Source organism: Callospermophilus lateralis, chromosome 10, assembly GCF_048772815.1.
Source record: "Callospermophilus lateralis isolate mCalLat2 chromosome 10, mCalLat2.hap1, whole genome shotgun sequence".
Classification (NCBI taxonomy): Eukaryota; Metazoa; Chordata; class Mammalia; order Rodentia; family Sciuridae; genus Callospermophilus; species Callospermophilus lateralis.
The window spans coordinates 1,824,530-1,844,617 of record NC_135314.1 but is presented as its reverse complement, the minus strand read 5'-3'; the positions used below and the strand labels follow the sequence as shown (position 1 = coordinate 1,844,617).

At 60.0% G+C, this 20,088-nt stretch overlaps 1 protein-coding gene across 3 annotated transcripts in view; it reads left to right on the top strand.

The window, feature by feature from the left end:
• The first annotated feature begins 3,293 nt into the window (after positions 1–3,293).
• Trpm2 (transient receptor potential cation channel subfamily M member 2) overlaps positions 3,294–20,088 on the top strand; it is a 45,249-nt gene continuing 28,454 nt past the window's right edge. Inside the window, exons 1-9 of one of the 3 annotated variants that reach the window (XM_076867814.2) lie at positions 3,294–3,458; positions 3,995–4,083; positions 7,214–7,382; positions 8,901–9,081; positions 12,151–12,317; positions 12,983–13,163; positions 14,201–14,262; positions 15,353–15,553; positions 18,074–18,176. In XM_076867814.2, the coding sequence (XP_076723929.2) occupies positions 3,294–3,458; positions 3,995–4,083; positions 7,214–7,382; positions 8,901–9,081; positions 12,151–12,317; positions 12,983–13,163; positions 14,201–14,262; positions 15,353–15,553; positions 18,074–18,176 (1,318 nt within the window). Of the gene's footprint in view, positions 3,459–3,961; positions 4,084–7,213; positions 7,383–8,900; positions 9,082–12,150; positions 12,318–12,982; positions 13,164–14,200; positions 14,263–15,352; positions 15,554–18,073; positions 18,177–20,088 lie in introns of those variants that run through there. The other 2 variants (XM_076867812.2, XM_076867811.2) reach the window with 2 other exon arrangements.

Below are 20,088 nucleotides of genomic sequence, written 5' to 3'. Positions count from 1 at the left end.
GACCACTAGGGCATTTCCCGCTGATGTTGCGGAAGAAGGCAGAATGGGTCTGTGGGGTGAAACATTGGTGTCTGGGTGGCCTGGCTGCTTTGGAAAGCCACTGTGACCACGCAGTCCCTGACATTCCCCCAGCTAGGCACAGGAGCCCAGCAGTGCAGCCCAATGGCCAGAGGCTGATGGTTGTGTGAGCGTGATCTTGCTGGCTCTTTCTGCCCATCCCCGGGATGACACACCTGGAAAGCAGGACCGGAGGCAGCCCCACGCTTGGGGTCCCAGTCTCAATCCCTGGGAATGGGCTCTGGCTTCAGGTCACCACCTGTGTGAGGCTGCTGCAAAGGTCTTTGGGCAGGGCTTCCTGAGGCCACAGGGGGGCCACTCACCCTTGCCCGGGTGCTCCTGGGACGGCCCTGTCTCTCCCCTCCCCCGAGTGGTTCAGGGTTTGGAGGCAATCATTGCAGTCCACATGTATCCTTCCAGAGACACTTCCACTGACCCCGGGAAGGCTTGAGTGCCAGGTCCCAGGGTGAACGGGAGACCAACCGCAAGTGGGGCGGTTGGGGAGAACTGTTCACGACTGACTCTTGCCGGCTGAGTGACGCAGAGTGCGCTGCGGGTGACTCCGACTGCGCCGGATACAGGGCGCACGCACGCTCGGCGGGGAGATGCGGGTGGCGCGGCAGGGCCGGGGCAGCGGTCCTGCGCCGCAGTGCGAGTGAGGCAGGGACGCGGAGCCTCCCGGCAGGTGTGCGTGTGCCCTGGGGCTCGAGCGCGGCAGGTGCAGGGGCGCGAGCCAGGGGTCGGGAGTGTGGGGCGGGTGGAGGCACGGGCCGGGGAGGGGTTGTCAGGGTGCAAGGGAGCGGGAGGCGGGGGTAGGGCGCAGGGTGCCGGGAATGATGCTCGGGCGCGGCGCAGTTTGGGCGCTAGTGCAGGGGCGCGGGCCTGGGTGGGGGAGGGTGCACCCTTCAGAGACACAGGGCCGGTGAGTTCAGGGGCTGGCGGGCGGGGTCCGAGGCACCCGCTGCAGTGTGGACCCCGCGCGAGGTCTCAGTGCTCTCCAAGGCCATCTGTCTGCTGACCCTGTGCAGCCCTGGCAGGGTTTGGTGGGGAGGATGAAGGGCACAGTTAATCTGGATTCCTGCTCTGGATCCTCGTGCAAAACCACAGGACCCGTGCTGTGCCCTCCACCTGTGCTCAGCTATTCCCTGTCCCCCAAGTGCTTCTACAGCCAGGTGTTGAGGATGCCCAGGGACCTCCCAGAGAGGGCAAGAGGCCACAGAGTTTACAGTGAAGGGGCCAGTCAGTGCCCCTTCTATGTCCTGGTGACTCTGTTTTGGGGGTGGGGTAGGAAGCCCTGGGTTTGTATGAGGTCTGTGGTCCCTGATGGAGGGGTGGTCTCGCAGGCCAGGCTGGGCTGGGGAGCTGCTGCTCTGTGGCTACTAGGGGAGGATGTGGCAGTGCCCTGCCCCCAAGCAGCTGGACTCTTTCCTGGGGGCTCCACCAGCACTGTTGTGCAGAGCCCAGGCGGTGACCCATGCCTCCCTACTCTAGTATAGCAGCTTCCAGCTCCTGTCAGGCCCTGGCCGGGTGCATTTACGGCTGTGTGTGGAATGTCCTGAGACCAAGCATGCGTGCTGTTGAATCCCCGGTCTACACGTTTGCCCCTGGTGCTCTCCACACAGACACCTGTCCAGGTGCCTGTGGAGAAGTTAGCTATCAACCAGGGTGGCGGGGGCTGCTTTCAGGTGGTCCACGAAGAAAGCCTGTGACCCCGAGGACAGAAGAACCCAGAGAAAGGAGAAGGGCCTTCACATGGTTGTTACCAGCCCTGCACCCAGGGCTCTCCCACCCCACCCTGCTGCCCTGGTTCCTGTTGGGCAGTGGGAGAGGTGGGCAGCAGGGGCGAGCCAGTGCGCTGCTGGTGGTTACAGTGTGGCTTCTGACCTGGACTGCTGTCGGGGCACTGAGGCTGGACGTGCTCCAGGGCTGATTGCAGCTGGGGTTGGAGGAAATGGGCTTGAGACCCCACAGATGTGCGGGGATGGCCAGCTGTCTGAAAAGTGGGACAGTGAACGCAGGCCCTCCAGGGTCCTCACAGGCAGGGTCCTCCGTCCTGCGCTCGGTCCCACTCCATCTCACCTCTAGTCCAGGCCCCTAGGGGCTAGCGCGGATGGGCTGCTTTCCCTCTTTGTCATGAGGGGACACCTCCTGTGTGTCTGCCTCCCTCAGCAGTGGGTTGGGAGGCAGGTGGCTGCTCTGCAGGGGAGCAGGGGGCTCTGAAAAGGCCACCCAGGGAATAGGTAGCTCCTTGATCTCAGAGCTGCACAGGGCACCTGGTGGCTGGCTGCCTTCCCAGGTCCAGGGTTGGGAGTGCAGTGGCCCAGGGGTACATGGGGAGGAGGAGGCAGAGCCATGGCCCAGGAGCCTCTGCCATGGTCAGCAACCAATGGCTGAACCCCAAGACCTGACCCTGAACTGTGGGCCTGGAGAGTGAGGGACTCAGGGAGTAGGGACAAGTAGGGGTCAGCCTGCCCAGGTCACCATGTGTGGTGAAAGAGATGTGGCCAGAAGGGTTCCAGGACAGGGGGGACAAGACTTGTAGCCAGCCCTCCCTCCTGAGGGTAGGGTTGTCTTCACAGGTGGCACTGAGAGGACGCCTGGGGACAGCTGGCCCAGGTGTGGGCACATCTGTTGTGGGAAATGGGGACGATTACCTGGCGGCCTTCTGGAGCTTTAGCGATGGAGACCCAGCCAGGGAGAAAGGCCTCAAGAAAGTGAGACTGCTAGCCAGTGCCCCTGTCCCCAGCGTGGCCTCTGCAGTGCTTCCCGAATCTGACCTGGGCAGCAGGGGCTTTCCTTTTAGAAAACGAAAGAGGGATGTCTGGAAACACGAGACGCAGGGTGCACCCCAGGGCAGAGGCTCCGACTTCCCCCCGCCACCTTCTGTGCCCCCGAGTTCACACAGGGAGCAGGGGCATGGAGCTGGACAGGGATCTGAGGTTGCAGTCATCACGAAGGCCCCTGTGAATGGCCTGGGGAGTCCCATTGTGTGTGCCCTTCCAGGCCTCCCAGGGGCCTGGCGGGGCCACAGAACCGGCTGGAGACGTGTGACCCACTGAGGGAGAAGCGGATGAGGCCTCCCTGTGAAGAAACATGTGGCTGGGTCCTTTCAGAACACCCGTCTCCTCTTCCTCTTTCTGATCTATTTCAACAGCCTCCCGTGGCGTGTTTCCAGAAACCAGCCTTCAAACCTCCTGAGGGAGGAGGCAGGGGTTAAGCCAGAGTCGGGGACCAGGATGGAGCCTTTGGCCCCAAGGAGAGCTGGCTCTGAGCAGGAGGAGGGCTTCGGGGTGCCGTCCAGGAGGGCTGCTGATCTGGGTCTGCTCCCCCATCTCCGGCGAAGCCACAGCAGCCTTTGCAAGAGCAGAAGACTGCAGTGTCACCTCAGCAGCAGGGAAAAGGTAGGCTTCTGCCCGGCCACCTGCAGCCAGCCTGTGTGACCGGCCTGCGTGCGAAGGCTGAGCTCCCGACTAGCACCGTGGAGAGCCCCTGCCTGTCCTTACCCACCCAGTGATTTCATATCCCTCACCAGGTGGCCTAGGCAGGCCCTTGGGTCCCGGGCAGCTCCATACATGCACTGTGTGGAAAGCACTGCTGGAGTTGGGCAGTTGCCACGTCAGGCAGGCAGCATGGGGTCTGCCAGTTTCTCCATGTCGGGGCCCAAGTCAGGTGCCCAGGCTCTCACCCTCGCGCCTCCCCCATGCGGGGTTCCCAGGTGACGCTGGCCTGTGCACTGGGCAGTGCTGTGCCTACTTGGATGTTCATTCCTCTCTCCTGAACCCACGCCCAGAAGCCCTTGGCAAGGGCACTCCTAACCTTCAGTGTGGCACCAAGTCCTCACGAGTCCTCAGGCAGCAGAGCCATGGTCGAGGTTGTGCACCCGTGGGGGTGAGTGGACGGTGGGCTCTGGGTCTCAAAGGGTCCTCTTTGCCCCCAGCAAGAAAATCTCAGTTCATGGATCCCTGAAAACATCAAGAAGAAAGAATGCCTGTATTTCGTGGAAAGCGCCAAACTGTCCGATGCCGGGTGAGTGCTGTGTTCTGTGACTGAGGCCTCCCTCTCCTTCCTCTGGTCCCGTGGAAGGGCCCTGTGTCCAGGCCAGGCTGAGAGACCCTGAAGCATCTCCATTTCACCCCCGGAGCCTTTTGGGGGAACAGGCTGAGCCTCATCCTGCTTGGCAGATGGGGAGACCCCAGGGCAGAGGGTTTGGGTGACTTGTCCAGGGTGGTGATGTGGCTGCCCTGGACTGAGGCCCAGGTTGGGGCTCCAGCTCTTGCCCCAGAGCATCTTGTTTCCTTGGAAGAGAGAGCTGTGGCGTCCAGGAATGGGAAAGGGTCTTGGGGGACGTCCACAGTCCAAGTCCCCCTTGGAGGTCGAGGGGCCAAAGTCTAGAGAGTCCCAGCTGCCACACGGGCCCCTGCTACCTCCCCCTCTCCCTGCTGCGGCCCACTGCTTGGGTGGGGCCGCCACCCCTTGTCCAGTGCACTGCTGGGTGGACAACTCCCCAGCAGGGGCTGCCCATGGTGAGCAAAGGGCACTGTGAGGCAAACAGCAGGTCCATTCCTGTGCCCAGGACTGCAGAGCACCCGGCAGCACTGCCCCCTGGGGTGCCTCCCTCCAGCCCTGCCCTGCTGTGTGTCCACGGGGCTATCTCTGTGCTCCGTCCTCCCTGGGGAGTCCCACTAGTCCTCGGGGGCTGGTTGCATGCCAGTTCTGCCATGTGGTCCCCTAGACCACCAGCGGGGAAGTAGTAGCCCCTGCACATGTGTCCTCTGCTCTTATCTCCGTGGCCCCTGCCCTGCGGCTGGGGCTCAGCAGGTGTCGGTCCTGCTAGTCACAAGCTCTGTTGAGGCTGGGACCAAAGCAGTGTCACTTTCTATGCCAGGCATCTGGCTGCCACTTACAAGCGGACACAGAAGGAGCCATGTCCTGTGGTGGGAAAGGGGAGGAGCAGGGTGCAGAATCAAACGTGACCCAATAATGTCACCCCAGGCCCTGAGGTTCGCCCAGGTGTGGTCACTGCGAGTGCCTGTACACCAACCTGGCTCCAGCCTGGCTCCTCTCCAGATGAGGCCTCAGTTCTTCCCAGGTGGCGACAGGGACAGGTCCTTGAGGGTGAGAAATTTGCCACCAAGCTCACCTCATAGCTTTGTGGCCAGTTCTCTGAGTACTCCTGGCGCTTCACAGGCGTGTCCAGTTCACTGCCGCTGGGTCTGATGGTGCAGGGTGGGCTTTCCACGGTCCCAGGTCGCTCATCCATTCAACCAACCTCAGACTGAAAACATTTGAAAAAAGACATTCCACCTGTCCTGAACACTGCAGATTTGTTCTTGTCTTCATGTCTTAGCCGTACAGTGTGACGACTCTTTACACAGCGTTTACACTGTATCAGGCGTCTTGAATAACCCAGGTGACTTAGAGCACACAGCGGGGTGGGCGGGGTTCTATGCAAATGCTGCCCATTTTGTCAAAGGGACTGGGAGTCGGGGAACCCACCCCCGATGGATACGGGGGCCACTCTGTAGGAGAGGGTAAGGGGTCCCACAGGCAGGGTCCCGACAAACCCAGGGAGGATGCACGGCTGCTCCCAAAAGCTGGCTTCGTTCAGAGGTGGAGCAAGAGAAGCCCCCATCCCTCGGGGCAGGTGGGTCCCAGAGAGGAAGGGGCTGTGGACTGGGGCCAAGGAAGGTGGGTCTGGGTCCCCTAGGCCATACCACATGTTCAGTGACCCACTGAGACTCGAGGGCCTCTGTGGTTGTGGTCAGGGCTGAGGTTCGTATCAGCAAAGCTCCCTGCTCCAGAGGTGAGTGGGAGCAACTTGTGGACAGTTGGCCGCAGCCCAGGTGGGCACTGGGCTGGTCATGTAGGCTCATGCCAGCAACCACCCAAATTGCCGACTCCCAGAAGGAAATAAGTGTTCCGCACGAACCACGTGGTGTGGGAGCAGGCTGGGCCCCATGAACACGGGGGCTGGGTCAGTTCCCAGAGCCAGCCTGGGGGGCAGGCCCCTAGAGATGGCCAAAGGCCTGCTGCCTGAGCTCTTTCCTGCAGAGTCTCTCTGCCCTCTCGGTCAGGGGGCCAGGTGCTCTGCACTGCCCTGCCCTAGGAGTGGATCAGAGCTCCCTCTGTTCTGCAGACAGACAGGAGCGGAGGAGTTGTGCCCGTCCTTCCCAGCACACAGCTGGGGGACGCGTCTATTGATGTGCCTGGAATGTTTCCACCCCCTCCTGACGGCCCTCAGCTGGGCACTGTGTGTCTCCTGTCCTTCTGCACCTCTGACCCTTGTATGCATCTCTCCCTCCTGTTTTGTCACGGTTGCCTCTGACCTTGGTCATGCCTCCTGACACCAGCAAACACAGAGGCTGAGGTGGGGCTCTGGAGGGTCTCTGACCACTCAATTTGGTCGACAGTCCAGGTGCAGCTCCCTGCTCTAGCCCCCTGGGGAACACCAGGGATGAGCTCTGACCTCCTCAGAGGCCAAGGACTTGTTCCTGCCTTGACCAGGACACCATCCCTAGAATGAGGTCATGTGGGTGTTGGCCAAGATCCTCACAAGCCTGAACCTGCCCCGTCTACCCCATCTACATTTTGCAGGGTGGGGGCCAGGAGTGTATTAATTTTAATTGTGATGATGGGGAAATTGAGAGTCGGAAGCGCCCAGGACCCCATAGTGGACAAGGGGCAGGACCTGGTTCTGTTTCTCCCGGTTTAGTCGGTTTAGTCGGCTCGCCCTGCGCTACGTGGGTCCGGTTTCATCTGGGTTAGGTTTTTTTCTTTGAACTCTGTATTTAGTTAACTAGGTCATTTGTTAGCAGCAAAAGCAGAAATCTAAAATATATGTTGATTCTCAATTTAATGAGATATAAAGAGCAGTGAGTCGATCTCTTCTTGCTCCGGAAACCCTAACGAATAGCAGGAAAAGAGTAAAAGATTCCGTCTTAACCTGAAGCTCTCCTGAGGGAGGATCCTGGCCTCGGGGGTCCCGGCTCCTGGCTGCTGGCAGGAGGGGTGCGGTTCCCTCCCCACCGGGCCTGCTGATGCTGTCTGGCTGGAGGCAGGGAGCCTCCTTGCTGCTGGCCCCATAAGTCCTGGCCCTCCTGGGCCCTCTATCCCCAGCGAGCAGGCGCCTCACTCCTGCTGGTGGCTGTCTTTGCAGGAAGGTGGTGTGTGAGTGTGGCTACACGCGGGAGCAGCACGTGGAGGAGGCCACCAAGCCCCACATCTTCCAGGGCAAGGAGTGGGACCCAAAGAAGCACGTGCAGGAGATGCCAACAGACGCCTTTGGTGACATCGTCTTCACGGGCCTGGGCCAGAAAGTGGGGAAGGTTGGTTATGCCACTCTGGTGCACCTCACTGGACGGAGCAGGGTGGCCCAGTGGTGACACGTGGATGAGGGTGGGAGCCCACCACACTCCGGGGGACGGGACGGGCAAGGAGGCACAGCTGGAGTAGTGTGGCGGAGTTACGGCTCGGTGACCCTGAATGGTGTTTTCGTCAGGGTTTGGAGGCTGTGCCGAGTACGGAGAGGAACCCAGGATGCGGGCAAACTTGGGGTGTGCTAGTGAATGGTGGTGAGGGCGTGGGAGGGCAGGGGAGGCTGGGGACTCGGAAGGCCCCACGTTGGAAGCAGAGACCCTGGGCAGGGCAGAGCGGAGTCCAGCTGAGCCTTGGGGCCTGCACAGGCCAGGAAGGACTGCTGGGGGCAGCCCTGCCCAGGCCAGGTTCTGCAAGACCTCCACCTCAGTGTGGTGCCCACTGAATCCAGGCTCAGCCATTTGCATTCCAGCAAGGCTTCCGGAAGCTTCTGATGTAGCAGTCACCCCCCTGCCCTGCTGGGATGGATGCTGGTGCCATTTATTTTTTTGCTGGGGTTCTGGAACCCCTGGGTTTCTTCATGGTTGGGTGTGGTCTTTCCCCTTGAGTACCCCGAGTGTCCCTCATGGTGATGTCCTCTTGGCTGAAGATGTTGAGCAGGGAGTTCCAGGCCAGGGACCGTGCAACCTGGGCTTCCTGGGCAGCCGCCAGCTCCTTAGCCACCCTGCGTCCCAGTGTCACATGTGGGTATTCCCAGTCCCCTGCTCGTCTGTCCTTACGTCACGGGGAAGGCAGTCCTGATGTCTGGCTTCTATGAGGACAAGAGGCATGGAGAGGCCCACCTCTCACTCACAGCCATGGAGGGCAGCAGCGACAGGGGTGGATCTGAGCTCAGCTGAGCCTGAGCCAGTGTCCTAACTCAACACCCTGCTGGCTCCGGCTCCTCCTTGCAGCCTCTAACAGGGACAGTCACCAGCCAGGGACAGTCAGTGATAGGAAATGCTGCTTGTGGCAGTGAGTGAGAAGCCTGGAGGTACAGGGGACTGGGTGAGGCCCTGTCTCCAGCTCTGAGTGTCCAGAGAGTGGCTCCACAGTCCTCTGGGGCCGTGTGGTTCAAGTTCCAGGAGTGAGTGGCCATGGGCCTGCCCTGGGCCTGCTCTACTCTGTGGGCCAGCTGTTCTGAGGGGTGGCAAGCAGCGACCACTGTGGTGTCTGTTTGAGCTTCAGTTGCAATGTGTGACCTGTTTGCTTTGGGGACACCCTTGGCATCTGTCTGAGTCCCCAACCACTGAGTCCCAGCCCCCGCCCCACCGACACTTTTCTTGCTGGGTCTGGACCAAGGTGCACAGTGTCCCCTGCCCAGTGGGGTCTCTCAGGCACTGCCTGTGCCAACGGGTGCTCCTGCCCCTCTCGCTGTGCCGTTGGGCCCTGGGGCGTGGTCGGGCGGGCCATGGCAGCCCCATGCTGTGTCCAGTGCAAGGCTGCCACCACTGCAGCAGGCGCCCCTCCTGTCCTCTGCTCCCCTGCAGTACGTCCGGGTCTCCCAGGACACACCATCAAGCGTGATCTACCATCTCATGACCCAGCACTGGGGCCTGGATGTCCCCAACCTTCTCATCTCGGTGACTGGCGGAGCCAAGAACTTCAACATGAAGCTGAGGCTGAAGAGCATCTTCCGGAGAGGCCTGGTCAAGGTGGCGCAGACCACAGGTGGGCACTGAGGCCCTGTCTGCAGGCACTGGGCGTGGGCAGGTTGACAGGGCTGTGCTGGAGGGCCGGCACCCCGGGACAGAAGAGCTCCAGGTGGCTGAGACCCGTCCCAGGTCAGGTCAGACTCCCCCAACCCTCAGTTGTCCATATCTCTCCCTCGTGTCCAGCTGCCTCTGGGCTTGCCTGGGGGCCAGGGCTGGCTCCAGGTCATCAGCTGCCAGCCATCAAGGCCTTGGAGTCATGAGTACCCTCAGTGACCGGGAGGGGCCGGAGGAGGCAGAGCCGTGGGCTGACGTGGGAGTGTGGGCGAGACCCGTGTTAGCTGGGCTGCCACCCAGGCTCCCTGCAGTGTCGGGGACCAGGGCCTTGCCCTGCCTTTCCTCCTGGAGCCCATCACCTCCCAAGAGTGCACCTGAGTGTCAGCTGAGCAGGGCCAGCACCACTGGGATGGTGCGAGACGCAGGGTGCCCTGCCACACCCAGAGTTCATGGGCAGGCGGGCCACATGTCCTCGAGGCTCCCTGGTGCCCTGGGTGAGCGGACACAGCTGTGCCTCCAGAGCTGGGGGCCATGGCTCTCCCTGGCTCTGCTTTAGTGGAGGGCGGGAGGGCCAGGCCTGGCCCCGTCTTGGCCACGGCAGTGTTCACGGGGGACTGCGTGGTCTACGCTGCGGGTGCTCAGGGGCCAAGTCCCTCCCCGATAAGCCCGCGTTTTCTGCCCCCCGCCCACCGCTGCTTAGCTCCCCGGAGCCCGTCTGGCCAGGGGGTGGGGTGTTCAGGGCACCAGCCTCTCCAGCCCCTGCGGGCACCTCCCAGCTGGCTGCACGGCTCGCCTCGTCGCCATGCCTGCTCTTTAGCTCTCACCACGGCTTCCTTGACGCCGGCTTCCAGGCCCCAAAGCCACAGCCACGTTTTAAAAATATCTTTTTTAGTTGTAGATGGACTCGGTATCTTTATGTTTATTTGTTTATTTTTATGTGGTGCTGGGGATGGAACCCAGGGCCTCACACATGTGAGGCAAGTGCTCTACCACTGGGCACAGCCCCAGCCCCACAGACACATTTTAGGGGTGTGTGTGTCTGTCTGTGTGGATGGGTGTGTGTGGGTGTGGGGAGGAGTGTATGTGGGTGTGTGTATGTGTGTGTGTTTGTGTGTGGGTGGGTGTGGGTGTATGTGGGTATGTGTGTGGGGGGATGGGTGTGTGTGTGGAAGGGATGGGTGTGTGTGGGTGTGTGGATGGGTGTGTGTGTGTGGGTGTGTGTGGGGATGAGTGTATGGGTGTGTGTGTGTGGGTGGGTGGGTGGGTGTGGGTGTATGTGGGTATGTGTGTGAGGGGATGGGTGTGTGTATTGAAGGGATGGGTGTGTGTGGGTGTGTGGATGGGTGTGTTTGTGTGGGTGTGTGGGTGTGTGTGGGGATGAGTGTATGGGGGTGTGTGTGTATGTGTGTGGGTGTGTGTGGGTGGGTGTGGGTGTATGTGGGTATGTGTGTGGGGAGATGGGTGTGTGTGTGGAAGGGATGGGTGTGTGTGGGTGTGTGGATGGGTGTGTGTGTGTGGGTGTGTGGGTGTGTGTGGGGATGAGTGTATGGGGGTGTGTGTGTATGTGTGTGTATGGGTGGGTGGGTGTGGGTGTATGTGGGTATGTGTGTGGGGGATGGGTGTGTGTATGTGTGGGGATGGGTGTGTGTGGGTGTGTGGGTGTGTTTGTGTGTGTATGAGTGTGTGTGTTTGGGTATGTGTGTATATGGGTGTCTGTGTGTGTGTCTGAGTGTGTGTGTGTCTGTGTGTGTCTGTGGGTGTGGGTGTGTGTGTCTGGGTGTGTGTGAGTGTGTGTGTGTGTAAGTGTGTGTGGCGGTGTGGGTGTGTGAGTGGGGGGGATGGGTGTGTGTGGGTGTGTGTGTGAGTGTGTGTGTGTGTGTGTGTGAGTGTGTGTGGGGAGGTGTGTGTGTGACTGTGTGTGTGTGTTGTGTGGGTTTGTGTGTATCTGTGTGTGTGTATGTCTGGGTGTGTGTGTGGGGGGTTTGGGTTTGTGTGTGGGGGTGTGTGAGTATGTGGGTGTATGTGTGGGTGTGTGTCTGGGTGTGTGTGTGGGGGGGTGTGTGTGGGGGATAGGTGTGTGTGTGTGTGTATGTGGGTGGGTGTGTGGGATTGTGTGTGTGTGAGTGTGACTGTGTGTCTGGGTGTGTGTGGGTTTGTGTTTGTGTGTGTGTCTGGGTATGTGTGTAAGTGTGTGTGGGTGTGTGTGTGTGTGTGTGTGTGTGGGTATGTCTGGGTGTGTATGTGCGTGTGTGGGGGGTGTGGGTGTGTCTGTGTGTGTGAGTGTGTGTGTGTCTGTGTGTGTGTGATTGTGAGTGTGTGTGTCTGTGTGTGTGAGTGTGTGTGTCTGCGTGGGTGTGTGGAGGTGTGTGTGTGTCTGTGTGTGTGAGTGTGTGGGTGTGTGTATGTCTGGGTGTGTATGTGTGTGTGTGGGGGGTGTGGGTGTGTCTGGGTGTGTATGTGTGTGTGTGTGGGTGTGTGGGTGTGTCTGGGTGGGTGGTGTGCGGCAACACCACACCTGGCTTCTCAGCTGACTTCTGAGGCTCTGGTCAGCACTTCGTCCAGCCAGCAGCAGATGGGTCCTTGCTCACGGTCAGCACTGGGTCCACCCCAGCTGTCTCTATTCCGTCACAGGCTGGGCCAGCAGACCCCGCCTGGGAACTGCAGCTTTTGAGGCACAGCCAGTGTGTGCTCGGGATGCTCATCCTGGTTATCCTTCTATCTGCCTGCATGCAGTGACCAGGCAGCCACCTGGTCAGATGGACAGTGGACAGGAAGAATGTCCCCCGTAGGTGCCACCGTGAGCCACATGGCAGTAGGCAGCATGTGTGGTCCTCCAAGGGAACCGGGTGGGGGCATCAGGAGCAACCTCGCTCCTGTCCCTGCCTGGAGACTTGGTCTGCTGATGTGGGGGGCGCCCCTGAGTGCTGGGAGCCAGCCTTGCCAGCCCAGAGCACCCCGGGGGGTCAGTTTGTGGATGGTGGGGTATGCATCAGGACTTCCGGGGCCTGCCCACGCTGTCTCCTTTCCACAGGAGCCTGGATTATCACGGGGGGCTCGCACACTGGCGTGATGAAGCAGGTGGGCGAGGCGGTGCGGGACTTCAGCCTGAGCAGCAGCTACAAGGAGGGAGAAGTGATCACCATCGGAGTGGCCACGTGGGGCACCATCCACAACCGGGAGGGGCTGGTCCATCCCACGGTGAGCACCTGCTCCTGAGGTGGCCGGCTCGGTGGGAGGGAGGGGCTGTGCGAGATCTCCCCAGACCCTGCAGGGAGCAGGCCACAAGCTGGGCAGCAGGGACAGCGTGGCGGGAGGGCAGAGACGGGACGGGACGGGAGGCAGGAGGCCGCCCAGACCCCGTGCAGACTCTCGGGTGTTGACCTGGTGACGTCCTGCTCTGCCTGCGCCACCTCTCCAGGGGGAAAACCCAGACCCAAGTCACTGGACTTGGGCTCCTGGCTGGAGGACTTCGGCCACCTTTCTGCCGGTGCTGACCCCCCAGGCTCAGGGAGAACTGGTTTCTTATCTCTGGCAGCGCCAGGCCTTCTCTAGCTTGTGGCCGCACCTCTGCCCTTGGCCTCTGTGGCCACGCGGCTCCCTCCTGGTCCCTGAGGGTCTCCCTCTGCCTTTGAGGAGTGCTGGAGATGGCACCCTGGGTGCACCCAGCAACACAGTCCGTCTTCCAGGTTACGTCCTGAGCCGCATCTGCCAGGCCCTTTCTCCAAATTAGGCAGCGTCCACAGGCTCCTGGGATGGGGGCTTGATTTCCCTGGGGGTGCGTCATCCAGCCTGCTGCCCCCACCCCAGCTATCACGGCGTGGGACTTCCGCCAGTCCACCTGATGCTTCCCTGGCCAACTGCAGGGTGGCTTCCCGGCTGAGTACGTACTGGACGAGGAAGGTCAAGGGAACCTGACCTGCCTGGACAGCAACCACTCCCACTTCATCCTTGTGGATGACGGGACCCACGGCCAGTACGGGGTGGAGATCCCCCTGAGGACCAAGCTGGAGAAGTTCATATCGGAGCAGACCAAGGAGAGAGGAGGTGAGTGGAGTGGGCTTCCAGGGCTCCCCGGGCAGAGAGCAGCCGGCTGGACCATGTCAGGGAGGCAGCTGGCCCCACTGGCCGTGGGCCTGCAGGGTGCGTGGAGGTGTGATCACGTGACCTGCATTCCTTCCCCAGCTCCTTCCCTGCTCCAGCAGGCTGCCTGCTCTTCTCCTGCCCCCTCCCCCCGGGCGGGGATCCGCGTGGGCCTGCAGCTTGGGCAGAATGTCCACCCTACGACCCTCTTACACCACAGCAATCTCAGGTTCAGAGTTCAGGAGGGGCAACGGTCAAGAATCAGAGCTTGACTCGGAGCTCTCGAGGGTGGGATAGGTGGGCTCCAGGACCTGGGGACGTAGTGTAGGGTTTCGTGAGAGGAGGTGCCGAAGGTAATGGGGAGGTCTCGGGCGGGTGCCCAGGTGTGTGGGGTGCTTGGAGCAGTGGCTTTCCAGCTTCCTGGTGCACCCAGTGTGCTGGCCCCGCGCAGGGTCTCTGACTCCCCAGGTGGGAAGAGAACGTGCTCCTCACGATTTCCCAGGTGATTCTGATGCTGCTGGTCTGGGGGCACCCATTGAGAACCCCGCTTTACTAAGAGAAGCCCGGGTGGGCATGTGGTGGCAGGTGGATGGATAGGACTTGCTGCCAGGGAAAGGGATCCCTGTCGTTGCCCCAATCCCCTGGCTGCGGGTGCTGGAGAGCACAGGGACTGGATGAGGGCTGTGGACAGAGCTCCCTGCCTTGGCCCTGCCCGTGCAGGAGGACGGGGGGCCTGTGGGGTGCGCCCTCTGCAGGGTGGGCCTGGACTTCCAGGCACATGGCTGGGCTGCAGAGGAAAGCAGGCAGTCACAGTGGCCTGCTGGGTAGAGAGGACAGGGCAGCCCAAGGCACCAGCTCTGGTGGCCTCCAGCCTGGCCCTGCCTGCCCACCTGAGAAAGCCAGCAGGGGTTGGCTGGGTGACATGAGCTGGTGGGGAAGAGTGACCTCAACAGAGGGCCGTGCCCACAGGTTCCCTCATGTGGGCTCCCTGCTCTGCCTAGGTGTGGCCATCAAGATCCCCATCGTCTGCGTGGTGCTAGAGGGCGGCCCCGGCACGCTGCATGTGAGTACTGGCCGCAGGGCAGGCTGCGGGGCCAAGTCCTGCTGCCTGGGAGGACTGGCTGGAGGAGTCCTCGCTGCCTCCTGGTGGGATCATTGGTGGTTCAGGGCGATGAGCTGTCCCTGGGAGACAGAAAGGGGGAGTTCACCATGGGCAGGGCCATTTCCAGGTGGAACAGGGGGCACCCAGGGAGAATCCTGGGTGGGAGTGTGACTTGGTGGCCTGGGCAGTAACAGATGCTCCAAAGGGGCCTGGAGCAAGGAGGCGGCCTGCTGGCTCTCTGCTCCCCGGACTCCTCTAGGAGGCCGGGGGTCCGCCAGCTGCGCCCAGACTCCCTGGAGTGTTTTCAAGGTTCTCGCTCCCACCCCAGATCCTGGGCAGCAGCAGGGTAAAGCACATTGTCAGGTGGCCTTAACAGCTGCCCCTGGGCCTTCCTTCCAGAGCCACTCCATGGTGTGTGCTTGGCCTCCTCCATGGACGCTAGCCCACTCCATCTGGATTTGGGCAAGACCATGGGAGTCTGTTCATGGCATCATGGAAGATGCCAGTTTTCATTTAGGACCCCCAGGTGAGAGCAGAACCCTGGGCTCCTGGCTGGACGGTCCCCAGCCCTGCCCAGGCTGAGTCCCTTTCCGGCTCTTTGTCGTCAGGGCCACTCTGTGCTTCTTCACCCAGGGCAGGCCCCGTGTGCAGAAGGCATCCTTCTGGGGCAGCCTGCGCCAGGCCCTGCCTGCAGCTGAGCTCACCCTGGGCCTCAGGGTCTCCATGGGGTCCTGGCCTCCCCTGGGCTTTCGTAACCAGGGCACATGCAGCTTCCTCTGTGGCTTCATGTCTGAGTGTCCTTGGGAAAGTTGTGAAGCCCTCTAATTAAGATGTGGAGCCAGAGGCCTCCCTGGGGAGGGGTGCACCCACAGTGCTCAGGAGGAGCCTGTCCCTCGAGCCTTGGGACACTCCAGGTACTAAATGCTTCCAGTAAATTCCAGCCCCGTAGCCCAAACCAGCAGCAGGCAAGCCCAGCCTCAGCGAGGGCCCATCAGAAGGCACCGGGGCTGACAAGGACTTTGCCCACCTGGTGTGGGCCTGGGCCTTGCAGACCATCTACAACGCCATCACCAACGGCACGCCCTGCGTGATCGTGGAGGGCTCGGGCCGCGTGGCCGACGTCATCGCCCAGGTGGCCAGCCTGCCGGTCTCCGAGATCACCATCTGCCTGATCCAGCAGAAGCTCAGCCTGTTCTTCCAGGAGATGTTTGAGACCTTCACGGAGAGCAGAGTCGTCGAGTGGACCAAAAAGGTGGGGCGGCAGGCCTGCAGTCACCAGGCCCACCCCGAGAGGCTGTTGGCCTGGAGGGACCAGGCGGCAAGGGACCCAGAACAGAGTGCAGAGGGTCCGGTGGGTGAAGGGTAGAGAGGGAGATCAGACCGTGGGACGCCGGGCCGAAGGAGGACGGGCCGAGTCTGCCCTTTGCAGAGAGAGTGTGGGCGGGCAGGTCTCCGCAGGGCTCCAGAGCACCCTTGCGGCCCATGAGCCTGCCGCGCTGTGCTGGCTGCCGGGAAGACTGGAGAGGGAGACAGAGGGCTGCAAGGCACAGGGTGGGCCTCCGCTGAGATTCAGGCAGCAGAGGAGCCTCCCGGGTGACAGGACTGGGTGGCTGAGGGGTCCAGTCTCTTGGCCACGTAGGTGAGTGAATGGAGTGAGTCTCAGAAGCATCCACATCCCCAGGCCAGCAGCTGGGCTTGGGTGGACCCTGATGAGCTCTAGGTGTGCCTTGGTCCATGGCCACGCTCTGTCCTCCACAGGGGGTAGGTGAGACAGATCTGGCTGGTCACCCTCCCTACCCAGGAAGCCCCTGAGCAGCTGTGTCCCACATTAGAACGCCAGGGCCGGGGCCTCAGGTGATCTACGGTCACCTGTCCTCTGCTTCCTGGTGGGATTCTTGGTAGGGGGTGGAGGGTGCGTCTCAGTTCCCCCCAGTACCGTGAGGGCCAAGCCATGCACACCCTCCTGTACCCTAGTGAGCCGGGCTGGGAGGGTGCTGGGCCACTCGGGGACAGGTTGCTCTCCAGGGCCTTCCGTGGGCACCTCGGCTGCACCATGCTTCCTTTGGGTTCTGTGGGCAGCCAGGGCCCACAGGCCGCAGACCACGGGACACACTGAGTTGACCATGCCGGGCCCTGACCTGTTGAGGGGGGTCAGAGAGGACACGTCCAGCACTTGGGCTCTGGGCTGGTGGTGGGGAAGCTCTGGCTGGGTGACGGGGTGGCACGGTGACCTGGCTTTAGCTTTAGCTCACAGTGACCTGGTTCCGCGCGGTGTCCTGTGGGACTGTCTGTCCCACAGGAGAAAGTCATGAGGTCAGGGAGTGGCGAAGCCGCAGGCTCCCGACCTCGGGCTCCTCCGCTTCTCTCCCTACGGCCACTGGGAACTGTCGGGCAGGACCCGGAGCCTCTTCCCAGCTGGACCATAAATTATTCAGGCACCTCTCGGAACTGAACCAAATTTGCTGCGGCCAGAAGTGCCTATTCTTTAAATCCCCTTTCCATCGCTGACTCAAGCCTGAGAGTGGTGTTTCGCACAAACCTGCCTCAGGCCTGGCCACGGGGTCCCCGTCGTCAGACTCAGTTCAGGGCCTCGGCGTGGGGGTCTGCACTGCGGGTGGCTGACAGGACGAGGGGACGTGGCACCGATGGCCTGCACCTGGGGCTCTCTCTGCAGGGGGAGCACCCATCACAGCTGGGGGCCAGGAGGGCTTGCCTTCTGCCCTGCTTGTCTCCTTGTGACAGAGGGACGGTGGGGCTCGCCCCTGTGCGGTGCTGAGTGCCGGGCCGGCCCACAGGACAGGGCAGCAAGGCTGGTTTTATTCAGGGAACATTGCTGGGGCTGATGGAGGGGGAGTGTGCTGGGCAGGAGGCCAGGAGGGTTTTGAATCTGCACGAAGCCTGGACGGTGAAGGATGGGGACACAGTGGGGCCTCAGAGACGGAGGTTGGGCGTGTGAGGGGGACCTGGAGTGGACAGAGTCTGGGCACAGGTGGGCAGTGTGGCCAGGCTGAGAGGGGAGGGCAGGCAGGCACGGCCAGTGTGGCAGTCCTGGGGAGAGGAAGCAGGGGCCTCAGGGCCCTGGGGCCTGCAGCCAGATGTGGAGTGGAGGGGAGTGCCCACCTGGCTGCAGGGTGGAGGGGTTCTGAGGAGCGACTGGTAGCAGGTGCGGCGTCTAGGAGATGTTGTGACAGACGAAAGATAAAGATGCTGGATGGATGGATGGACACATGGACAGACAGACATTACATAGATGGTTGGCCACACAGATAGGCACACAAGTCGGTGGACAGACACATGGCTGGAGAGCTAGATAGTGAGCCAGACGTGGATAGATGGATTGATCCGTGGATGTGTGGATAGATGGACAGATAAACAGGTAGGTGGATGGGCAGTAGGTAGGATGGATGGTTGAAGAGGCAGGGCGGGGAATGGCTGGGGCTCAGACAGGACCAGGAGGAGAAGCCTTGCACAGCATACTACCTTCTGGAAGACTCTGTGTCATTGAGATGAAGATGCTTCACGCTTGAGCCACGTTTTCCACCTAATGGCCACCACACCACAATGTGTTTGGTCCTTATGCGTCTTCACCGTCACCATCTAAGGTGAGGGGAGGCGAATGGTGGCCCAGCTCACACAGGACAGGCAGGCTTGTGCTCAGGATTCAGGCTCCCTGTTGGGGACACAATTCCAAGTGTCCTTAAAGGAGATAGGACATTCATTACTTTGTATCTCACTTGGACAATTTTTTTTCTTTTCTTTTTTTTTTTTGCAGATCCAAGACATTGTCCGGAAGCGGCAGCTGCTGACCATCTTCCGGGAAGGCAAGGATGGTCAGCAGGATGTGGATGTGGCCATCCTGCAGGCTTTGCTGAAAGGTGAGGGCCAGGGAAAGTGGGAAATGGGGGAGAGTCCAGATCGCAGGTGCTTGGGGGGAGGGACCGGTCCCAAGGTGCCATGACGCTGTTCCTCAGTCAGAGGCATGGGCCAGAGAACCGCTGGCCGTGGGCCACGCCGCCTCACACTCCTGCCATTGGGAGACTCAGCAGACTCCTGGTGAGGTGCCTCCAGAGACATACTGAGACACATCGCAGTCAGACTTCCAGAAGACAAAACAGAATCTGGAAGTCAGCAAGAGAGCAGCAACTTGTCACATACAGGGCTCCTCAGCAGGAGTGTCTGGTCTCTCATCAGGGGCTGGGGAGTGGCTCGGTTGGTGGAGTGCTTGCTGTGCATGCACAAGGCCTGGGTTCTATCCCCAGCACAAAACCAAAACCAAAACCAAACACAGATTTCTTATCAGGAGCTACAGAACCAGAAGGAAGTGGAGGGATATAGTCAAAGTACTAAAGATAATGTGTCAACCAAGAATCCTATACCCAGAAAACCGTGCTTCACAAGTGAAGGAGAAACTAAGATGTTTCCAGATAAATACAAGCTGAGGGTGCTTGTCACCACTAGATCTGTGGTGTGAGAAATGCTCGGAGAGACCCGCAGAATGAGAGGACACTGGACAGGACCTCTCAGCCATCTGAAGAAATAAAGATTCCAATAAAGGTCGATACATGGACGGTCATGAAAGCTAGCATTGTTGTAATAATGGCTCATAACTGCAGGGACAAAGTTAGAAATCAGTGGCAGAAGTAACACTGGGAAATTCACAGATCTGTGGAGATTAATCAATTCACTTTCAAACAACCAGTGAATTGAAAGAGAAATCAAAGGGACAATTCAAAATACTTAGAGACCACTGGAAATGAAAACACAACATACTGAAATTCATGGAAAAACAGTGCTAAAGGGGAGATCTTCATCTATGAATGTTACATAAAAAATCAAGGGGATGTGCTCAGTGGTAGAGCGCCTGCCTAGCCTGTACAAAAATCCTGGGCTCAATCCTCAGGACCGAATAGTCATCTTTAAATAAGAGACCTCTCAAGCCAACAACCTAACTTTAAAACTTAAGCAACTAGGAAAAATGGGACAAACTAAAACCAACCCAAGGTTCGCAGAAGGCAGGCAATCGTAAGAACAAGAATAGAGATCAACGTCACAGAGAACAGAAACAACGGAGAACACCAAGGAGATCAAAAAGAACAGCAAAACCAATGCCCCTGTGGTTAGGTGGACTAGTGAGGACATGACCACTAAGACGGAGGGTGGCTGCGGTATGAGCAGACACACACCAACTGATGGGATGACCTAGATGAAGTGGACACATGCCCGAAAACACGAAACTCTCAACACTAGACCACGAGTAAATAGAAGACCCGAGTGGACCTATCACCAGAAAGGAGATGGAGCCAGTGACAGAGGCCTCCCCAGGAAGAAAATCCCTGGATTTGGTGGTCTCACTGGTGAGTTAGCCAAACATTTAAAGGAAAACTGACACCAGTCCCTCCTAAACTTTTCCAAAAAATGAGAGGAGGGAAGACATCCTAACATAATTCTGTGAGGTCAGCGTTACCTTGAGCCGACTCCAGACGAAGATGCTACAAGAAAGAAAAGTACACAACGACGATCTTCAGCAAGGGTGCTAGGGTCCACTCTTGTCATGGACAGACCTTGTCGTGTAAGACCCCAACTGTGAGGCTCCTGGGGGAAGTCAGAGCAAAAGTGTCATGACATCAGATTTGGCAGTGATTTCTCGGAAATGATCCCCACGGCTTAGGAAACAAAAGAAGAGACAAACCTAACTCATGAAAACGAGAAACCTGGTGCGTCAAAGGTCACGCTCCACCGCGGAAAGGTGATCCACACATCAGGAGAAAATTCTCACATCCTACGTCA